General features: G+C 32.4%; 2 protein-coding genes across 2 annotated transcripts; both read left to right on the plus strand.

Moving 5' to 3' along the window:
* The first annotated feature begins 8,363 nt into the window (after window positions 1–8,363).
* On the plus strand, window positions 8,364–13,409 carry LOC100263528 (sulfite oxidase-like). Its single transcript, XM_002269237.5, has 12 exons — window positions 8,364–8,630; window positions 8,885–9,000; window positions 9,087–9,149; window positions 9,384–9,420; window positions 9,572–9,653; window positions 10,088–10,206; window positions 10,336–10,431; window positions 10,906–11,016; window positions 11,103–11,204; window positions 11,371–11,418; window positions 12,021–12,236; window positions 13,080–13,409. The coding sequence occupies exons 1-12, from the start codon at window positions 8,556–8,558 to the stop codon at window positions 13,194–13,196; spliced, it is 1,182 nt and encodes a 393-aa protein (XP_002269273.1). The 5' UTR covers window positions 8,364–8,555; the 3' UTR covers window positions 13,197–13,409.
* Window positions 13,410–22,117: 8,708 nt separating this feature from the next.
* LOC100251407 (cytochrome P450 94B3) lies at window positions 22,118–24,001 on the plus strand. The gene has a single exon (XM_002273775.5). It carries the CDS (start codon window positions 22,267–22,269, stop codon window positions 23,875–23,877), a length of 1,611 nt encoding a protein of 536 aa, XP_002273811.3. The 5' UTR covers window positions 22,118–22,266; the 3' UTR covers window positions 23,878–24,001.
* The last annotated feature ends 503 nt before the right edge of the window (window positions 24,002–24,504 follow it).

Here is a 24,504-nt window from a genome sequence, read left to right on the forward strand (position 1 = left end):
TCCTATAAAAACCCAGACGTTAGTTTTATTGTAACTTTTCTTCCTGTTTTATCCTTCTTCTTTTTTTTTTCTGAATATTTATCATATTTGTTGTAATTACACCCAACTCCAAGCCCCTTTCCCCACAATAAGAATAGACACCTCGCGTAGAGCCCACATCATTTGCACCTCTTCTGCTTAGTCTTCCTAGTTACTTCGCCTGAGAAGGCTTTTTGAGGGCTCTAAAGTCTTCTTCATCTTTACATGTTTTTTCTTTTTCTTTAATAGCTAGGCCATCTCTGTTTCTAGAAACATCTAGACCTTCTTCTGATCTTGCCAAGAACAATCTCAAGTCTTTCCTTTTAGTTACTTTTAGAAGCTTTTGTTCTCACCTTTTGATTTTGGAGGACGATTTTCAAGGATTATTTGTCATTAATTACCGATTTGTATTGTTTGTGAATTTTTCTGATTTGTATTATTTGAGGTTTGTTTGGTTGTTGAGAATCCGAACAAAAACGAAAGAAAAATTTGACAGAAAAAAAAAAATCTGGATTAAGTGGTTGAGTGAAGGATGAAGAATTGGATTTGGTCCTTTTTTTAGTTTATCTTTTCCTTTTTTTTTTTTGCATTTTCCACACAAATGACAAATGAAGTAATTTTGCATTTTAAATTTACTTCTTATAAGAAATATCAAAATGACCTTTTTAAATAATTTTAACCATATTATTTCTCAAAGCATACATGCATAAACAAGGAAATATAAATGGATACCAAAAAAATAACTCTCTCATGGCGTTAGGGATCTTATTGCAAGTTAGTAAGCCCAAAACTTATAATTTCAAAAATCCTAATTTATCAAAAAAGTCCATGCTACTCAAATTAGTAATAAAGAAGCCTAAAAAAAAAAAAAAAATCCTAAAATTGCTAAAAATGGTCCTTCGCTGCCAGCAATGTTGGAAAGGGTGCTTAAGCACTCTTAGACCTCTCGAGTCCTTAAGGACACGCTTGAGTGTTAATCTAAACGCTCGAGTGCTATTGTTGTAAGTGTAACTCTGCATCAGAGAATCTTTTTTCTCACTTTTTCGACCTTTTTCCACTAGAAAACTCACTATTGCATATGGGTTTCTCCATCATGGATGTTCCTTAACGCTTGGAATGCGATTTTCCTTCTCTTGGGTACAAAGATGGATTGAAAACTTGATATTTACAATGAAAAAAATCCTATGCTCCTATAAAATGGAGCTTACAACTTGCCTATGAATAAAAAACTGAATTTTAACATCTTCAATAAAAATCTTATACTCCTTATGGAGTCTACAACTCATCTAAGCTACAAAAAAAAAATAAAAAAAAAATAATCACTTCCATATATTCAAACATATTAGCTTGGGTCACTCAATCCAACCTTTATAGCCCTAATTAATTAATTAGTTTTATGGGACTCCAATTAATTAATTAGCTTAATCCTAAAATATCATTAATAAATTCTTATGTAATGTTGTGTTTTTATCAAAATGTCCTTATGCAATGAATATAAAAACCAAATATCCTTTAATAAATGTGTCACTAAGGAATGAGTATTAGTAAGGGCTACTAGTCTCATAAAAAAATATTAACTCTCTCAAAATTTAATTTTGAATTTGACTTAATATCCCACTACAAGAAGTTAACTGTACTTTAATATCCTATGATATTAAAACGAGATACTAACTTTTGGTCTACAACGTACTATCCATTATATGCAAACTCTTTATGAACTAATGTCCGTAATCTAACGAGGGTTGATGCTATCAATCTCTCTAGTTTACCAATACCATCTTTGAGTCTTAAATCTTTATATTATATTATCATTAGATATATGTTAACTCTCTAAGAACAATGTTAAATTTTAATTAAGAAATTAGTACAACCATAAATTTACAGATCACATGTCTTTAAAATCACCTAAAGGAATACATTGTCTCAAACTTTTAAGATGTCATGGTGCCTAATTTGAGTATAATTGTTGTCACCTACCTTAATTGATAGTAACTTAATTCATAGAAAATATATTGACACCTCAATGTCTTACCCATAAGTCAAAATCATTGAAGACTTTCACATTAATTCAGTATCCTTTTAAGGTTGAGACCTAATACAATATAACATTTTGATAAGGTGATAACTACCCAATTGTCAATGTTATAACTCATCATAGGTCTTATGAATGTGTAATCAGACACACTTGTGCACCAACCATGAAAAATCTATCTTGATGACTAAGACAAATCATCCTTCAAATTTGAAGGTAGTGCATCATAACCTCAAAATGGATTGCTTAAGTCCATAAACCAATTATGAATAACTCATTTACTCGCATTCAAATTGCCAATGGTAGTACACTTCCTATTACTGCTGTTGGCACTATTGGCCATGATTTCAATGATGTTTTTGTGTCAACAAGGTTATCTACAAACTTGATTTATGTCAGCCAATTAGTATCCACTAACTGTGATGTTCATTTTTCTTATGGTGGTTGCATTGTGCAGGATCAAGTGTTTGGGACGGTGATTGTGAAAGGACCTAAAGGGGGACATTTATCTTCTCTACATTTTTCTATTCCTAATTTAATGTCTTTGGCTTGTACTACAATAGCAAATAAAACGAGGTATGGCATAAAAGATTGTGCCATCCAAATTCTCTAGTATTGACACATCTAATGAAGCATGGTCATTTGGGGAATAAAGATCAGTTTTCATCTCTTAGTTTGTGTTTCAATTGTGCTACCTATAAACTTGGCAAAAACAAGACCTTACATTTTCTTATGCACAACAGTTGTGCTACAAAATGCTTTGAGATCATTCATTCTAATGTTTGGGGTGTTAATCTAGTTATTTCACATGCTCAGTAAAAGTATTTTGTAATTTTCATCGACGATTATAGTCGTTTCACTTGGGTTTACTTTCTTCAATCGAAGCAAATGTGTTCTCTGTGTTTCAAACCTTTGTTGCTCTAATTGAAACACAAGTTTCAACTTGTATTAAGGTATTGCGTTCTGATTTAGGGAGAGAGTATATGTCTCACAATTTTCAAAACTACTTATAGTAGAAGGGGATCATTTCTCAACGCTCTTGCCCGTACACCCCATAGCAAAATGGGGTGGCTAAGCGCAAGAATCGACATTTCTTAGATGTTGTTCCTACTTTGTTAATTGAATCATCTTACTCATCTAAATTTTGGGTTGAAGCCTAGTGACGGGGGACGACTTCCATAGGAGCAACCTGTTGGGACGTGTGGCGAGGACATCACCACCTCGGCATGGTGGTGGTTGAGGATAGAGACCTTTGGCTGAACGATGAGCAGTGGAACAGGTGGAGACTTGGACTGGAAGCAAAAACAGAGTGAGACCGATGAGAAATAGGGGAGGATTTAGAGCAAAAACAGAGGAAAAAAAGGATGGACAGAAGGAGAGAAGGGTTGGGTTTGCTGTGGTTTTGATGTAAGCTTAGGAGAATAAACAGAGCAGCTTGAAGTCCAGCTAGGTCCACTAGAGGGGAGCATTTTCAAGTACGTTTGTTAGACCACGTATTGATTGTAGTTGATTTTCTTTGGGTTGTAGTTTAGGAAACCTATAGGGACTCCTCTCCACATGTCAGTCCACGTGTCACCTTCCATCAATACTACTCGGATAGCGGCCACAGTATCCGAAGTTTTCCATCTGAACCATGAGGCTAGACAACAAGCACGACTGGACTCCCTGAACAGATGGAACCACCCAGTCAGTCGTTAAGGCCCATTGACCTATGTAATCATTAGTATCTGGCAGGGGAATGACTGATGGGACCTCCCTCAACCCCTAAGTCAATGTCAATTAATTACCGCACACAACCTCACACCTCCATCAAGTTGAGGGGACGGGTAACTACACAATCAGGCATCATGCCATATCTTCTGACGGCACCTACTAGCTGCCTAAAGCTGTAATGATTATCCTGCCATCTGCAGGACAATCATCATTACAAAGAAGGTCAAAGTGCTTAATTAGCACTACAATAGCTTCCTCCTAAGCACTATAAAAACCCTTCTAAAGCATAAACAAGGTACGCTCGTTAAAATTGACCTACTCATTCTTTCCTTGAAAGAGCATGACCTATCTTTGTCTAACTAAAGCTTCGGAGGGGCGTGCCCGGACCACCTGTCCGGACATCCTTTGTGCAGGGAAGAAGCCCACCTAGTTTCCCATCACTGGGCGGGAGCTCTAAGAGGCACAACGTAAGGAGGATCTGACTGCAGTTGACCTTGCATCAACAAAACTGAATGGGGAAGTTCTTCTTGGGATATGATCTTTGTCATGATCCAAATTTCACTTGCAATGAAACTACATGTTATTACATTAGAAAGTGATGCACCATTCTCTCCAAATTTATTTTCAAATTTAAATTCTCGGAGTCGAGCTTGAACAGTTCATCGCCTAGGGAGTTTCTCAGATTATGGGCATGATACAGAGAAAAAAGTTGCATGTGACCCACTTCTCCAAATCTCTTTTCCAATCCGGGTTTTCAGTTTTCCTCTATATCTCTACCTTCCCTTCTCGGTTTTCCTGGCTCCCTCCGTTCCTAAGAAAGCTTTAAATGCTCTGTTTCTGACATTGTTTCTTGGGTTTTGCTTTGTTTTATTTTTCTTTTCTAGGATTTTTGGTGGGTGTTTCTGAAACATGTGGGGTTTTATTCTTTGCTTCCTCAACAAAAACATGTCTCAATTTTTTTTCCTTTTTAAAATCTTCAGGAATGAGATGGGTCTGTAAAACTGAGCAGTGCATGTCTTCCTATACTCCACTGTTTCACAATTTCTTTGTAGTTGGTTTGCTTCAAATGAGTGACGAACACAAGGGTTTTGGCTTGGGTAGTGAGTAGATGTTAATTCAGCTATTGATTTGAGGAGGAAATGAGGATCTGAGAATGGGTTCTATGAGTCGGAGAAGTTCAATTAAATGCCAAGTGGTTGGTCGACCTTTCGTTGGACCGAGAATTGGAGAAGGTGTTCATGCCAAAGTGTATGAAGGAAAGTATAAGAACCAGAATGTTGCTATTAAAATTGTTCACAAAGGAGAAACACCAAAACAAATTACCTAAGTATCAGAATGGCCCACTTCTCAGCCAACCAAAAATGACCTCACCAACCCCTTTTATATTTTTCCAACTTCTGCATGCACGCATGACTCACGTTCTGCTTTATTTTGAGAGACATGTGGCTTTCCTTCAATTTTTCCAGGCATTTTAGTTGTTTTTTTTTATAATCAATTTTAGAATCCCACCCTCTATGAATCATTCCCAAAGGTCACGTGTTCTTATTTATTTAATTTTTCAATTTTGCTTTCAAAACTTCTATTTTCAAATAATTTTCCAAAATTCCAAATTTCAAACCTTCTATTTTCAAATAATTTTCCAAAATTCCAATTTTCAAATTTAATTTTCAAAACTTCCATTTTCAAATAATTTTTCAAAATTCCAATTTTCAAATTTAATTTCAAAACTTCCATTTTCAAATAATTTTCCAAAATTCCAACTTCCAAATTTAATTTAAAAAAAAAAATTCATTCTCAAATAATTTTTCAGAATTCCAATTTTCAAAACTATCATTCTCAAATAATTTTCCAAATTTCCAATTTCCAAATTTAATTTTAAAAAAATTCCGTTCTCAAATAATTTTTTAAAATTCCAATTTTCAAAACTTCCGTTTTCAATATTTTTTTTTCAAAATTCCAATATTCAAATTTAATTTTCAAAACTCCCATTTTCAAATAATTTTTCAAAATTCCAATTTTCAAAACTTCCATTTTCAAATATTCTTTTCAAAATTCCAATCTTCAAATTTAATTTTCAAAACTCCCATTTCCAAATAATTTTTCAAAATTCAAAATTTAAAATTTAATTTTCAAAAACTTCCATTTTTAAATAATCTTTCAAAATTCCAATCTTCAAATTTAATTTTCAAAACTTCAATTTTCAAAACTTCAATGATCAAAATTTGAATTTTCAAATAATTTTCAAAACTCCCATTTTTAAAAAAATAATTTTAAATCCACTCCAGTTTTTAAATAATTTTAAGTCCTCAATTTTTTGTCTTTCTTTAAGGTTTAAGGTCACCAAAAATCTCATTTTTAATAAACTTGTTGCCTATTTTTTTTTTCTTTCAAGCAAGCACTTTCACAAAATTTTCTTTGATTTTAAAATAATTTTTCCGTTTTTCTTGATTTTTAATAAGTATAAACAAACTTCATGGTTCCAAATAATGGAACTCATTGAACCAATTCATGCAAAAAATAAATTGGGCTTTAATGGGGGCCCAACATCTGTAATATTTTCTTTGAAAATAATTCAAGTGAAGTGCATAATTATTAATGAAGATTTCTTTCTCTATTTTATGACATATGCAATATATTTTGTATTTATTATTGTACACTAATATCGTTTCATGATAGTGCATTATGACTTGGTGTTAAGATACGATCTCACTCCCACTTTGCTCATTCTCATGCATGATTCGTTTTATTATTTGATCACTTCATTGGTATCTATTGATTTCCTTATCAATTGTTGTATTTGCCTCATCTTATTTAGTTGAGACTTGTTTTTAGGGAGTAAAAGAAGTGTTACGATTTTTTACTATACCTTCCTAATAGGTAACTTGACCTCAAACCTGACTCGATTTTTCACAGACTTGTTTTTTCAAATAAGGAGTCACATTTAAAGTTTTTTTTTCTTATTTTATTTTCCTTTTAAAAATAAAATAAAAATAAGTCGTAACTCCAAGTTTTTAAAAAAAAAATCATATTTTTCACCAAATAAATAAAACGAGTCATGCCATCGAATGAGAACACATCGAGCAAAATACGAGGTCCACATTACCATAATACTTGTCAAAGTCACCAATTCTATTTTTTTGAATAATATGTTTTAATTACTAAAATATCTTATTTCTTTATTTAATTTATTTCCTTTTGCCTGGGATTTGAAGTGATACATAGCATAATTTGATCTGATAATTTTTTTAAAGTGATAATTGGCCTTTGTCATACTTATTTTGTCTATTATAATTTTTAGGACACGGGGTGTGAGGTTAATAAGTGATTAAAATTTTTTAGTACACTAAGGTTACGGTCGGTTAATAAGATGAGATATGATAAGACACATATGCCCTTGGATATTAAATTCAGGACATGAGCTCACTTAGGTTATCTAATAAGATATGTAATATTATATTTATATTTAGTTAAAATATTTAAACTTTATAGTGGTTTTTGGTACATGGGAACAGGAAGGTAAATGAATATTTTGTTTTTATTCCTATATTTTGATAAATTTATTGATTCTATTTCAAGTGTTTGGATAAGCATAGAAATTCAAGATTGGAATAATTATTTATTTTCATTTTAATGTTTAGTAATAATATGAATGATAATAAAAAAAAAAAATTAACAATAATATCATTGCACAGTTTAAAATATTTTTTATTTTTATTTAAAAAAATAAAATTTGAAAGTTTCCTTTTTTCACTAAATAATAAGACTAAAAAAAATAGTTTTGTTATGGGATGAAAAGGTATAAATAATTGATGAGTGAAATTCAAAAGTAAAATAGTAATTTTAGACTATTTAATAAAAATTTTATGGGATAAATGAATTAAAATATCACTTACTTGCGATGAATTAAAATCTTACTTATAAATTTTCTTTGATTTATGTCAAATCATTTTTTATTTTATTCATATCTTCATAAAATTTATTTAAACATGAGAATGAAAGAGAAAAAGAATAAAATATATATTCCCATATACCAAACACCTCCTTGCGGATAAATATTTTTGTATTATATTATTCAGTATATAAAAATTATATATATTTGTCTCACAAAATTAGTTATATTTGAAACATACATTCCAATCCAATTATGATTGATAAAAATTTTTGTTACACTCTTTTAAGGCATTTCAGTGTAATTATTCTAAGTACAAAAAATATTTTATGTATTTAATTTTTCAATAAAAACAATTTAAAATATTTTAATTTTATTCTTAAAAAATGAATTATCAGACAAAAAACGTCAAAGAATTATTTTATTTTTCAAAAATTTATTGGACATAGTGGATGCTCATAGGGACAAGCAGTAGTGATGTTACAAAGTGGATGATTTCAAGGCAGCCACTCACACCTCCGCCAATCCAAATGTCACAATGTCCTCAGCTCTACCGCCACATATGGACCTACAACCAAATCAAGATGAACGGCCTGATTTCGCGGTAGCTCCCACTGATTCTTCTCAGAAAAAAAAAAAAACAACAAAATCCGCAAGCTGCCGATTTTCACCTCCCCTGATCAACTTGGGGCCCACCTCATTTATTGAAATCAACGCTTCCCATGGGGCTGGGACGGCTCAGATCGTCGGAGCCGACCCCAGCGAAATGCCACGGAATCCACCATATCACTTTCCAACGCGAGTCAGTTCTCGTTTTATATCAGCGAACCCCCGAAGACCTCTCTCCTCGCTAGATTTTGCAGAGAAATCAAACCCTAAGACTTCAAAGAAGAAGCTTCAAGAATGCCGGGCCTCAGAGGGCCATCCGATTATTCACGAGAACCCGCTCGTCATCCATGCCTCCGGATCAATGCCAAGGTCGGTTTTTTATTCGTAATCATTTCCGTTTGGTTCCTGAGAAATTAAAGAAAAATAGTTGAAACACACTCTAAAGCCCAATCCTATTATTGGCTTCAGGATTTCCCTTCTTTCTTCCTGTGTTGTCTTCAAAATTGTTCCTGAAGTCAATTTATTTGTTCTCTTCTCATAGGAAAAAAGTTTCCATCGAGGCAAACAGAATTAATCATATGTGTGTGTATTAATAATATTTCACTCTGCCATTCTTGGTGCAGGCGCCTTTTAACGCCGAACCACCGCGTTCAATGTTGATTACCACTTATGTGACGCCAGTGGATTTGTTCTACAAGAGAAATCATGGACCAATCCCTATTGTTGATGACATAGAAAGGTAATAGGTTCTACATTGATTAAACCATTCAACGTACTCTATTTTAGTGAACTTGAACTGATTTCTGCTCGTGTTTGTCTAAATAGATACTCTGTTTCTGTGCGTGGTTTGATTGAAAATCCCAAAATGCTGTCCATGAAAGATATCTGGTGAGACATGGATTTTATTTTATTTTATTTCACTTTTTTATTTTTATTTTATTTATTTATTTGTTTATTTTTACACCAGGGAGTGGTGAATGATATGTATCTACTTTGAGCCGCTGTACCTCTAGTTTAACCTTCTTTCGAGCAAAATTTGTTGTTTATTCTCCTTTAAAGAAATTAATGAGAGTATGTTGTACATATTTAATTGAACAAGGATTTAATGTTGTGTGATAACAGGGATCTTCCAAAGTATGATGTTACTGCCACTTTACAAGTATGTTTCATATACTTATCTTTTTGGTTTAATGTTGGGGTTGAGTCCTCTAGTTGGAATCCCTCCCCCACAAGCTTTAGATAGTACCTTCAGTTCTATTCTTAATCGAATTTCATGAGCTCATTAATTGGCCTGGTTTTGAGTTGTGCAGTGTGCAGGTAACAGAAGAACAGCTATGAGTAAAGTCAGAACCGTGAAAGGAGTCGGCTGGGATATTGCTGCTATTGGAAATGGTTTATTATCTCCATCATCCAAGATCAAGCTTTTTGCTCCTTTTAGTACAATTAGTGTAGATTAGCTTCAAATCTAGTAGACAATAAGATGGCCTGCTAACAAAATACTGGAGAGTTTAGAATCTTTTGAACTTTGAAGGGAGCTGAGCTGGTCATGAAATCTATTGGAACAAACGCGATCCCTTCGGTGAATTATTTTCTTGGAAAATCCAGAAGTAAAATTCTTTACTCCCTTTTTTAAAGGAAAAATATTTAAGTTGTCATTCCTTCACCCTTTTTAAGAAGTAATTTTTATAGTTATTTTTTATTAGCTATCTGTGTAGGCAGTTTCATTCTTGGACAGAAATCTGATGGGGTTGAGGTTTTTCTTTTTTAATTTTTTTTAATTTTTTTATTAACTGTTAACTTCCCATATTTCTTTAAATTCCTGTCAGCTGTCTGGGGTGGTGCCAAATTGGCAGATGTTCTTGAACTTGTTGGGATACCTAAGTTCACAAGTACCACACAGTCAGGTGGAAAACATGTTGAATTTGTGAGCGTTGATATGTGTAAGGTTGTAGCTTTGGTCTTTTAAATCTTATTCTGAATCTTGTATGCTGTTTTGTGGTTGTCCTTTACTAGCTTATGAGTGATCTTGTATGCTACTTTTTTTAATGCTTTCATCAATCACAAAAAAATGTAGGAGGAGAATGGGGGACCTTATAAGGCATCAATTCCTCTAAGTCAGGCTTCAAACCCTGAAGCTGATGTTTTGCTTGCTTATGAGATGAATGGAGAGGTTAGTGAACTTGCCTTCTGAGAAGGGTTTATATGCTTATCCTTTTTGAAGATTCTCATCCTTTTATGTCGGCATGTTCATTATGGTAAACCGTGTTTGCTACCAAAAAGTATAAATGGAGAAAAAGCTTTATCTTGCTAATGTTAGTAATGAGGTGAATATTTTGACCCTTCTGTTATTTTTCTGTAATTGGCCTCCCTGTGTCCCATGAACACAGTAAGTTACTTTTACAAGGATTGTGAATATAATCTTCCATGGTCAAATAATGATGTATCTCTGGTGTTCTGTCTTTGCATATGAAAGTCTCATTTTTTTTAACATAATCTTGCTCAGTCATATCTCTTTTTCTGTATTATATGTTTTAAACATCTTTCTATCCTGCCTTACTAAATCCCTGGTAATTCAAAATTTGTGTACATAATATCATAATCGATTCTTCTAACTTCATTTTTCTTTCTTCTTATCATGGCAAAGCCTCTGAACCGTGACCATGGGTATCCGTTGCGCGTCATTGTCCCAGGGGTCATTGGTGCTCGTTCGGTTAAATGGCTGGATTCCATCAATATTATTGCAGAGCCATGCCAGGTTGGAATGCCATTTTCATTTTGATATTTTATTCATTTTCTTTCTTCACTCTGTTATATGATAGAGTTTATATTGCTACTTTGCAGGGGTTTTTTATGCAAAAAGACTACAAAATGTTTCCACCTTCAGTGAATTGGGATAATATTGAGTGGTCTACCAGGAGGCCAATAATGGATTTTCCTATTCAGGCATTTACTTGATTCTACCCCCTTTTTTTTTTTTTGAACAATGTTTGCAATTATGGTTCTATAAGGATAAATATGGATTTAGTTTGTGAGAGTGTGATATGCTGATTCAGAGTGAATTGTTTTAAGGCAAATATTAGCTGATCAATCCTTGTGGATTTGCTGACAGTGTGCAATATGCTCCCTGGAAGACATCAATGTGATAAAGCATGGAAAGGTTAGTTCTCTTTGCAATTATTGGTTGTATGATAAAGCACATTTCCACAAAACATTGGGTTTCTAACAGATTCAGCTTTACCTTTTGAATCCACAAAAGGTAGTTATTTATTCTCCAAGTCTTTGAGACTCCCAAACATATCTCACATTTCCATTGTGCTTAAGTACCTATAAAATTGTGAGATTTAGTAATCTTAAAATATTTACATGAATATTCGAAATAAATTTCTAATAATGTTTCTGTTTTTTTTTTTTTTTTTTTTTTTTTCTGATTTATTATAAAATGATGGCATTAACTTATGGTGCTTTTTAACCATGATTCGAGTGGTTTTCCTGTCAAATTTATTTTGAATCTCTCTGGAAATATTGATGATATTTTCCATTATATATCTCTATCTGCTGCTGTGGATGTTCACCCAACCACTGAAGGAGTTCAAGGTGCACAAATTTGTTCCTTGACCCTTGCCCTTGGAAACTAATTATTCCCAAAACCTGAATTTGTCACTGTAGGGGCAGGTATTGCTGCCTGTCTTCGCCTCGATGGATGGACCTGGGTTGCTTTGCAAAATCTACCAACTAGCTCATTTTTATTTCTGTGTGCAGATAACTGTTAGTGGATATGCTGCAGCAGGAGGTGGCCGTGGAGTTGAGAGGGTAGATATTTCTGTTGATGGTGGCAAAACCTGGGTAGAAGCTTCCAGATACCAGAAGCCTGGCATTCCATATGTTTCTGATGATGAAAACAATGACAAATGGGCATGGGTGCTTTTTGAGGCCAAAGTTGATGCCCCTCACAGTACTGAAATAGTTGCTAAAGCGGTATGTCTTGTTTCTTGTGATGACATCATTGCCTGTCATATTCAATGTCATATTCAATGTCTACACCCTTACACTGACTGAGATTTTATCCCAAAACTATATTATATGCCCAGGACATATACCATCTGAGGTGAACCCATTTTAGAGAATGTGTCTTAAAGATTAAGATTGGGACCAGATAATAATAGTCAGCTATAATATCATTTCCAGATGTTCTGAGAGCAGTTAGATCAGGTGGAGTAGTGACAATCAACATTTTTGTATGAAATTATAATTGTTGGTTTGGGTGGGTGTTGGTCAAGCATGGTTGCAAAAAGTCTTTCCCCAACACAAATGGATTGCTTATGCTGCTGGTTCTCTATACAACTTTCAGCCCTGACACACTTGTTTAATTTTCCTATTTTCTTGGTTATTATTGCCCTTTACTGACCGATAAATCATGATCCTTTCCCAGGTAGAACCAATTTAGAATGCTGACAACTGATTGTCTTGCAAATCACGATCTGTATCCAAACTTGGCAGCTTAGCACATGCTTTTATGCATGTGTGTTTACATATAAACAAAGAACGAAAATATGTACACAAATTTTTATAACATACATGGGTCTGTTGTCCTATGCTTAGTTATGAGGGGACTGCAGAGTCCAACCTTTTTTTTTTTTTTTTTGGATAGGTAGACTGCAGAGTTCAACTTGAACCTTTCTACTAACGTTTTGATAACTTCTGGTCCCAGCCCATGCAGAGTGACCCATGAGAAATTTGCATCCTATATGAGTTGCAATCCATGCTACGGTTTGAGTGTAGTTTTGTACTCATCATGTTTCTCATTCCATTGATGGGCAGGTAGATACAGCAGCAAATGTCCAACCTGAAAGTGTGGAAGAAATTTGGAACTTGAGAGGGGTACTGAACACATCGTGGCACAAGGTTCAAGTTCGAGTTGGTCATTCCGCTATGTAGACAGAACTCAATAGAACCGAATAATCGAATGAGCTTCTTGCTGTGCTGTGATCCATGACTGGCTTTTCTCTTCTGTGTGTTGCTTACAAAAATAATGATGCTGGATCAATGGAGCATCTTCAATTGTAATTGAGATTTGTGTGACTCATACCAGTTATATGTGGTATCGTTTTCAGGCACAGGTTATGTTAAGCCCATAGCCGATTAATCTTACAGCTGGGCCCAATGAGCCCATCCTAGCACATAGAAGTTCTATGCATTATACTTAGCCGGTGAGCAGGTCCATTCAGCCATCCATATTTATCCGCCTACCTGTATATGGATATGAACCCATGGATTTCTGGTGGATTTAACTGTTTCATCAATTACCTGTTTTGACTGAAATTTCTACATTATCAGCCATATTCAACTCACTTGATCTCGGTAATCGTATTTGGGATAAGATTGGCATTCATTCATACACAGGCCATATGAGATTTGGCTCTTATCATATTTGACAAATCTAAATTTCGTCTTAATTTTGTTGAAGGCATCAGGCTTTAACAAGTCCATAGGGGAACGTCATTAAAAAAGCACTACGCAGCAAAGTAGATGCCTCTGACTCTGACTGCATAAAGCGAGTTAATGATTCAGCAGCTCCAAATAACGGCAGGGTACTTTCACATTCTCCAACTTATGGTAGCTCTAAATTCTAGTAGAGGATCCTTCAGGAGGAATTAAATTCTTCATTAAGAGCAATTGATACTTTTATGCATTCCTTTCACTTTCCCAGGCATAATATCTGACACAATTAGTATTTATCATTATGCTTTTATAAGTTTATTGTGGCCTTACTAGGCTCTTAGAATTCACCATGGCCCATGTAAATTGGTTTTTGCTGTCATGCCTTTGATTGAGTGTGAAAATTCAAGAATTTTCGAAAGATCAATCACTCAATTATTGTAAATCTATAACTAATCTCTCTTGGCATTCAACACCTCTTAAGTCTTATCTTCTCCCGTTTTCTCTTCCAAAGTAGTATCTTTCGAAATGACTTCTGTAGGTGGACCTTCACCATGTAACCTTGTTGGTTGTACTTTCAAGCTCCTATTCTTGTCTCTGCCTGACTCTGAGCTATGACACATGCCACTTGCTCTGAAAGGGCACGTCCATTTGGACCCACTGCTGACAAATGATAGACTCCTTAAAGGATTAAATTTTTCTACATCATCAAAATGCATGTCACAATCCTAATCCCTGAACAATAAAATACATATTCATTTCATTGTATTCTAGCCTTACATATCTGTAAATTATTATTACCTCTCTCGTCATCTGCTTTGAAAGTTCAAGCGTAGCTTTCTTTCGCTGCGTTGCCCATTCATGGAAGTCATTCTCAGCATATAAAATTGACATGACCCAGGTGAATTGAAAACGCCATTCCTTGATCACTTCAGTCATGGAGTAATTATATTAAATTCACCGGATTCCAATCATTCCACACATGACCATCCGCATAGCCATTTGCTTTTCTGTATTTTTTATCGTCCCCACTTGTGTCACACCCGCGGTGAATGGTGGGTACAAACACAGCCCCCAGACCCGTCCAATGGATTGCCACCCCCACCCCCACCCCCACCCTAATCCTAGGCCACACAGCCATACTTGTATAAGACATTTCACCAATTATAGAATCCAGAGATACCATAAATGTTTACAGTTCATAATATATCCTAAGAATTCCTCCACGTTGATATAGTATCCCCCCATATGTTTGGTCGGCTACAGGAAAAACAAAGAGATCACTACTGTGTGGATGAGAGCATGGATTCTCCATTCCACCATCATGCCACCTGTGGAGTGACTGAATTCAACTTGCTTTTTGTGATGGGAGAAGCCGGGTTCAATTTATTGCAAAGGCCCTACGATCGATTTTTTTTTTTCTTTTTGGGGAGGATGATGATCAGCTTTATGAAAGCCTTTTGAGTCGTTGCATATAAAGCCCAGCCGGTGGATAGGTTGCTGAATCGATGAAGAGGCTTAAAGCATAGGCTGCCTGCTAGTGACTGGTCCACTTGTTATAGGTGGGGAGGTTGGGGATGTCGAATCACTGACTCACTGCCCTTAAATGATACCATTTCTGTCACATCGATTTCCCAAAGGAAGGAAGAAACCATGCGCTGTTAGGAAGAGAGAGACCGCTGAAGTACACCTTTTTGCTCTCTGCGTCCCCTGTCGCTCTTGAATTGAATTGGGCCCCCCTTTCTCTACTGCTTCAGTAGCTTCCATTATAAATTGTGTGTGTTTGTGTGTGTCAGCATCAGCTATCAAGATGAATGATATATATCAGATCGTTATGAACTGAATATGATTTGAAGATAGGATTGCAACTTCTCACGTGTGAGACAAATTAGGTATTTCGAACATATTTTATTGTTATTAAGATAAGCAAGTACACCAACATACTAAGACTTATGAATATGAATATTAGATGGGATTTAAAAATGATTTTTTTTTTTGTTTTTAAAAATAAAAGTCCATTTTTAAATTGTTCTTCTCTAAAAAAGTTTTTAAAACAAATTGAAGCCGATGACATTCAAAGTTATTTAATTTATTTATAAAAAAAGAAAAGAAAAAGAAAACATGAAAGAATAAAAAGTAATTTTTTAAAAAATTATAAAAAACAAAAAAATAAAATACAATTTCTTTCTTTTTTTCATTCTTTCCATCAACTACTACAGAAAATATTCAAATAGGATTTTTATTTTTAATTACACACATTTTTTTTCTTTGACTTCTATAAATTTTTTCATTATACAAATAAATTTCAAAATAATCAACACTTAATATATAAAATTTATTAATTTTAAAAAAATAATTTTAAACACAAAATCAGTGCAATTAATATTATAAAGTCATGAAACTTAAAATTATTTAAATTGATATTAAAAAGTCACATACCAAATTCATCCCGAATACTTTTAGACTTAGTTGGGTCCAAAAATTAAGATTTGGCTCATAAAAATTGTATAATTGATGGAAAAAAAATATAAAATATGAAGAAACCAATATACCTTTTAAAACTATTTTCTTCCATAATGTTTGAGAAACTTTTTTATCTTAATTTTTTTTTAATAATTATTTTGAAAATTTATTATTTTTAGAAAACTAATTTTAAAAAAAAAATTATTAAAATATATCATTTAAAAAAAATGACATATTTTCAGTTATTTTTTATATACACAATTTTAAGAAAATATATTTTCCAAGATGTTTGATTTTTAAATAATAATAATTTATTTTTATTTTTATGGAAAATGGTGTATTTTTTTCCAAATCACTAAATTATATTAAATTTTATTTAGGTTTTCAAAATGAATAAAATTTAAATTAATATTTTTCTACTTTTTTTTTTGTAGTCAATAAATGTCATTTTTGAAAAGATAAAAAATTCATATCCTTCTTCTCAATTTTCACACTTCCTCTAGGTCTTGGGCTTAAATAATGAACTTATATGGACCAAAGCTTAATTTTTGGGCCCAACTAGATCCAAAACACAATTGTCCCTAATTTTATTTATTCATTTTTACACATAACTATATTTTAACAAAAAAAATTATTGGGAATTTAATATGTTGGATTTATTAATAATTCTAATTATTTATAAAATAATTTGAAACTCAAATATTAGATAAATTTCTTCTTCTTTTTTTTTAAAAAATAGCAATTTCTATCTAAAAAGTAGAAAATCTTGCACAAAAAGTATAAAATTACCTTATGTACTTAAAAAATACTTTAAAAATTTTTAAATTTGAAGTAGTAATTTTTTTTTAACACCTCACATTTCTAATCATTTTTTAAGAAAAACCATTGCATTTTCAATATAACTTTCAAATAGTTTTTATATTTTATATAGAAGTTATTACAATTTTTTGTTTTTGAAAATGCTGACATAACCTAATTAATACTAAAAAATTATGGATAAAAATTATTCTAAAACAACTCTATTGATTTTCCTATACTTAAAACCATAATTTTTCAAATTTTCTTAGATAAATAAACTTTGTTAACTCAAAAGTTCTCCTAATTACATTTAAAAGATTAGAGAATGAGGTTAAGTATATTAACACATTTAAATCGAATGAAGTTTTTACGTTTTATTGTCAAATACAAAGGAAGGCTCAAATACGCTTATAAGAGATTCAAAAGTAACTAGAAATGGATCCTTAAAAACTCCAGTTGCCTAACACACTACGTAAGATGAAACTCATGCATGTATTTAGGATAATTTTTATTATTATTATTATTATTTCTAAATGTTTTTCATTCATCCTTACCTAAGCTTAAAAACAACCTATTATTGTTATATATTAAATTTTGCTTTTATGTGGACTTCTCAATAAATATGTCAAAAAAAAAAAAAAATTGTTGCTTTGCATTTTTTATGGGTGATGGGTGGTAATGGAACCATTGTTAATATTAAATTACATTCACTTTATTTAACTAATTAAGATTTATCTAGTGACAATTTTTTTAAGACTTTAAAAGAGTGTTTAGTAAAACTTAATATTTATTACTGAATGATTTAAAGTGATGTTAAGTTCAATTATATTTAAATTGTTGACTTAAAACTTATTACTTATTAAAATTATTTAATAAAATTAACTTAAATTTTATTTTAAATTATTAAATTAACATATTTGTCTCATAAATTATAACCAGGGTAAATGAGGTTGATTAACAATAGATGTGTCATGGAGTAGTAAAAAAAAGGGAGAATTATGTTTTGGGGGTAGATGGGCCCCCAAATTAACAAAAGGTCCATATAACTCTTCAAATTGAGTCCAAGACCCAATGAAAGTATGGAAATTGAGTTGAAGGATATCATCCTTCAGTATTTCCAAAAATGCCCTTTGTTGATTTTGAGAAAAAAAATTAATATTTTTGAAAAATACTTTTATTTAATTTAATATTTTTGATTTAATTTAATATTTTTAAAAAATACTTTTATGTAATTTAATATTTTTTAAAATAAATTTATTTAATTTAATATTTTTTAAAAATAAATTTATTTAATTTAATATTTAAAAAAATATTTAATTTAATATATTTTTTAAATACTTTAATTTAATTTAATATTTTTGAAAAAAAAATTAATTTAATATTTTTGAAAAAAATTATTTAATTTAATATTTTTGAAAACTACTTTTATTTAATTTAGTATTTTTGAAAAAAAATATTTAACTTAATTTTATAAAATATTTTATATGTGTTCTTAAAGGGTATATTTGTCCATTACTATTTTATATCCTTCAACTCAATTTGAAGAGTTATATGGATCTTTTGTTAATTTGGGGGCCCATCTACCCCAAAAGATAATTCTCCCTAAAAAAAATCGTGTAGATAATTAGGGCAAATGAGGGTTTAAAAGATAAAACGAAGATGTACACTTAAAAATAAGTTAATTATTTTTACTTATTAATTAAAATTATTTTTTATTTTAAGTCATACCATCAAATTATTTTAATATATATACTTAATTTATTTAATAACTTAAATTAAATTATTAAGTTACTTTAAGTCATTAAGTTGATTTAACAAAACACCGACTCAATATAATAAGTTTATTTGAGATGCCTTTTTTGGGAGTTGGAGATCAAGTAGGGGAAATTCATTTTTTGAATATGATTAATCATGTAGCATTTAATTACTAAGTTAATTTTGAATGTTTTTTAATAATGTTTTTAGAATCAGACGGTAATTAAATCGGAAAAGTTACCGATTCACAGTTCACTGATTGGACCACGGTCAAATCAGTGACGTCATACATAATAATTTATATATTATATAAAATTTTAAATAATTATAAGAATTTAAAATTATATATAATTAAATTTTTTAATAATATTTCATTTTTGTATTTCACATATCAAATTAAATGATGAAGAGAAATATAAATATATTAATATTTTAAATTTTATTAAATAAAAAATTTATAATATTTAAATATAAAGATATATTTAAAATGAAAAAAAATTAAAATATTTAATTTTATTTGCATGTCTTTTGTATTTTATTATTTTGAAATTATTATATTAATTAATTTATATTATTATTTTTAATTACATTATATAATTATTATAAAAAAAATGTGAAACTGTTTTATACTTTTATACAATAAAAATTTGAAAAAAAAAATTAATTTTGTTATACATTTTTATTTGCAAATTTAATACAATGAAGAAGTTTTATAATTTAATAGTTAAGTTTCAATTTTTACCATGGTTTTAAAAACCTGACCATCGACCAATCACGGTGCCCGTTCGGTCCAACTAATTGATTCTGCCAAGGGTTGGTTCGAAATCGGACCGGTTGAATCAATGGTCGGACCAGTCGAGTCAACTTTTTTTTTTTTTTCATAAGCAAAAAGAAAAAACATTTTGATACATTTTGCACTAAAACGACGATATTTCCTAAGGGAATTGGATCACTCTATGAGGAGCCCATTCAACTCATTTCTCATCAAGCTTAATAAACTTTTAGTTGTACAAGTTAATGGTTCTTGCATGCATTTTATACCTCATAATCCCTATATATATATATATATATGTTATCCATTTTTTTATGTGGGATTAGTTAGTGAGAAGAATTTTTTTTTATAAACTTGGACCTTTCAGGTACAAAAATTGAAGCTTAATTATTAAGCATTAAAACTTTTCATTGTATTATATTTGTAAATAAAAATATATAAAAAAATTAATTTTTTTTTTAAATTTATTGTATAAAAGTATAAAACACTTTCATATTTATTTTTATAATAATTATATAATGTAATTAAAAATAATAATATAAATTAATTAATATAATAATTTCAAAATAATAAAATACAAAAGACATGCAAATAAAATTAAATATTATAATTTTTTCATTTTAAATATATCTTTATATTTAAATATTATAAATGTTTTATTTAATAAAATTTAAAATATTAATATATTTATATTTCTCTCCATCATTTAATTTGATATGTGAAATATAAAAATGAAATAGAATTAAAATTTTTAATTATATATAATTTTAATTTCTTATAATTATTTAAAAATTTTAAAATATATAAATTATTATTTATGACGTCACCCGTTCGATCGCGGTCAGACTAGTGAGCTGTGAACCAATAACTTACTCGATTTAATTACCAGTTCAATTATAGAACATTGATTTTTACACCTGAAGGTCCCAAGTTTGCAATTTTTTTTTTCTTCTCATTAACTAATCCCACATCAAATATATATATATATATATATATATATATATATATATATATATATATATATATATAGGGATTATGGGGTATAAAATGCATGCAAGAATCATTAACTTGTGCGATTAAAATTTTATTAGGCTTGATGACAAATGGGTAAGATGGGCTTCTCATAGAGTAATCCAATTCCCTTAGAAAACATTTTCGTTTTAGTGCAAAATGCATCAAAATGTCTTTTTGTCTTAAAAAAAAAGTTTGTTTGGCTTAAAAAGAAAAGAAAAGAAAAAGTTGAATCGATCAATCCAATGGCTGATTCAACCGGTCCGACCATTAGTTCAGTCGGTTCGACCATCAGTTCAACTGATTTGACTATCGATTCAATTAGTCTGATTCCAATTCAACCCTTGACCATCTCAATTTGCCGGATCGAATTGAAACCGTGATCGATTGGTGGTTAGATTAGTCGAACCAATTGATTCCATCCGATTTTTAAAACCATGTTTTTTAATATAATAAAATATATTGTTTATTCAAAAGAGATGTGGAAGATAGAGGGAGAATATCTCAACGTACAAGGGTTATTCATTTGAAAATATAAATCTTGAAAGTTGGCTTTCCAGTTTTTTTAAAATGAAATATAACATTTTTTTCAAAAAAAAATTATATAATTTTTTAATTCTTATTTCACATCAAAAATTTTTTGAACAAAAAGTTATGAAGGTAAAATCCTCCGCATAAGGTTATATACGTAATTTTTAATATATAATAATAATAATAATAATAATTTTCAATATTAGTTGATATCATCTTTTTAATAAAATATTTCTAAAATAAAATGGAAAAATGAACGAAATATTTAAGAATAAGTATATTTTAAAATAACTTATATATATTAAATACATATTTTTATTACATTAAAAAAAAGGTTTTGGGAATACCCATTCCTACCATAATGGGTGTTATTTTTGGGATTGATTGTTCGTGTGGGCATTGAAGATTATAAAGGCTTTTCTTTTCCCCTGTACATTTAATCACACTTGCACAAATCTTCTTCTTCTCCATACAAAACTGTGTGCGGCTTTAAATGCGGCGGTGCCAAGCCTCTTTCTCGGACATCCTCCCCACGTTGGCTTAATTGCAAGTGGCCAATAAAAAAATGTTATTGAGGCCTAAATATTCATTGCCATGTTTTGCCGACATAGTTTATTTCTCCCTTTAATAATATTTAAAGCTAACTAATTGGAATGGAGTTACCAATTATCAATATTTAATTTGAGATCCTAGAGAGAGTGATTGGTTGGTCGGGAAGTGTTTTTATTTTCAAATATGAGATTACCAGTTTTTAGGTATGTATAATTTGAAAGCTCTTGATGTCTTTTAATAATATATTCTATTTTTTTTTCCAAATTTTCAGAAACCAAATATAACCTATTTTTTTTTAAAAGATAATTTACATTAATTTTTATATAGTTTCTAAGGTAAACACATGGTAGAATGGTAATAAATTTTTCTTAAAGAATCTGATTCATGACGTGCTAGTGGTTTGTTTCTCAATCACATATTTGAACATGAATCAACCAATTGCAACCTAAAAGTGCATGTTGTTGACTGGTATTCAAACCTAAAAGTACAATTATATTTTTGAAAATGTGTTAGATTTGAGACTTGTAGCGTAATTTTTTGGTTAAATCTAAGAATTTCATTATGAGGTGCTTTTTAGGTTGATTTTAAATAGAGGCACCCAAGTATGATAATTGATAAGCATGTTTAAAAAATACAGAATAGGTAAGGCTACGCCGATGTGATTGTATAAATAGGGGGAGAAAGAAGATGGTGGGTGTGAGTAGTGAAACCGATCGAGGAGGACATAATCTAGGTCAGTCAGCATCCATGGCCATGTCCATGTCCATGTTTTTGTTTACGGTGGCACAATCACTTGCTATGATGTCGCTCTTCCTGTTCTATCTCCTCCTCCTCCTCTTATGCCGTGAGGCAGCTGGGAGGTACTCTCGCAATGGCCCCCCCACGTACCCCATCATCGGATGCTTGCTTTCCTTCTACAGCAATCGCCGCCGTCTGTTAGACTGGTACACTGATCTTATTGCTCACTCCCCCACCCGCACCATCGTGGTGCACCGCTTTGGTGCACGCCGCACCATCGTCACCGCCAACCCCGAAAACGTGGAGTACATGCTCAAGACTAATTTCAACAACTTCCCCAAGGGCAAGCCCTTCACCCAAATTCTCGGTGACTTTTTGGGCTGTGGCATTTTTAACGTCGATGGCGAGCTCTGGCGCACCCAGCGCAAGCTCGCCAGCCACGAGTTCGGTGCCAAGTCCTGGCGCCAGTTTGCGGTGAGGTCGCTGCAGGAGGAAGTGGAGCAGCGGTTGTTGCCTCTGCTGGAGTCGTTGGCGGAGGACGCCCACAAGACAGTGGACTTGCAGGAGCTGTTGCGGCGACTCGCTTTCAATATGGTTTGTAAGGTTTCGCTGGGGATAGATCCGTTTTCCTTGGATCCTTCTTTGCCGGCGTTGCCTCTGGCGAGAGCTTTCGACACGGCGTCGGAGATATGCGCCGGAAGGGCAGCGGCCCCGGTGTTTGCTGTATGGAAGATCAAGAGAGCGCTGAGAGTGGGATCCGAACGGAGACTGAGAAAGGCCATTGAAGAAGTTCATGCATGCGTTGACGACATAATTCGCAAAAAGAAGAAGATGATGGAGAAGAAAGGAAGTGATGATGATAACGGCAATGAAGATCTCCTGACTCGATTGATATCGGCCGGACACGGGCATGAGGTGATAAGGGACACCGTCATCAGCTTCATCATGGCCGGACGAGACACGACTTCGGCGGCCATGACGTGGCTCTTCTGGCTGCTTTCCCGCCATCAGGACATAGAAGAAGAGCTGGTGAAGGAGCTGTGGGCTACTACAGACAAGGAAAAATGTTTAGATTATGATTCTCTGAATGAGATGAAGCTCTTGAAAGCCTGTCTCTGCGAGTCCATGAGGCTATATCCGCCTGTGGCCTGGGACTCCAAGCACGCCCTCACCCATGATATCTTGCCGGACGGCACGCCCGTCCGGGCTGGAGATAGAGTCACTTATTTCCCCTACGGCATGGGGAGAATGGAAGCATTGTGGGGAAAGGACCGATTTGAGTTCAAACCGGACCGCTGGTTTCTTGAACCGGACAAGGAGAGAGGGGAATTGAGGAGGGTTTGTCCCTACAGATTCCCGATTTTTCAGGCCGGTCCGAGGGTATGTCTTGGGAAGGAGGTGGCCTTCCTTCAGATGAAGTACGTGGTGGGATCGATACTTAGACAGTTCGAGATCAGACCGGTTGGTTTGGATGAACCGGTGTTTGTGCCACTCCTGACGGCTCACATGGCTGGTGGGCTCAACGTTTCGGTCCGAAGGAGACAGACGCTTGTTAGATAGACTTGAAAAACTGATTAAATTAACGAGTCAATGGTTGTTATTTTTATTTCTTGGACTATATGTAACATGCCATCGTGCTCGTGCCTTACTTGTAATATAACAATGGGAAAGTGATTATGGAAAATGCTTGCGTATATGAATCATATAACCATGCTCCATACATACTCTTAAAAAAAAATTGTCAAGACCTAATTTTTCTCTGAATGATTGGTCAAATAAAAGATTAATCATACACAGGTTATAAATATTCGTAAAGTTGCAGGAAAAAAAAATAGAAAAAAAGAAAAAAAAGGCTTTTGTTATACACAATATAGGAATCGTAGCAAGTACTCCTGAGTGGGGCAGACCCTAGAGCAATCATTTTTCAAAACGTGCCATTATGTAATCATTTTTGGCCTTTAATTAATCTGATCATCCAATCATCGCATCATAAACAATCTGATCATCATACTCTTTAACAAAGAACAAATTTGTGCTAACTAGGACACGAGCACATGCTTGTTTGGAAAGAAAATTTCACATGTAGGGTAATATTTTTTTAATTAGAAGAAAAGACGAGCATGAATTCAATAATGTTACAGGGTCAGCATTCGGCGGTTACATTTGTTTATTCCATTAATTATGATA

This window comes from Vitis vinifera, chromosome 14 (assembly GCF_030704535.1).
Source record: "Vitis vinifera cultivar Pinot Noir 40024 chromosome 14, ASM3070453v1".
Classification (NCBI taxonomy): domain Eukaryota; kingdom Viridiplantae; phylum Streptophyta; class Magnoliopsida; order Vitales; family Vitaceae; genus Vitis; species Vitis vinifera.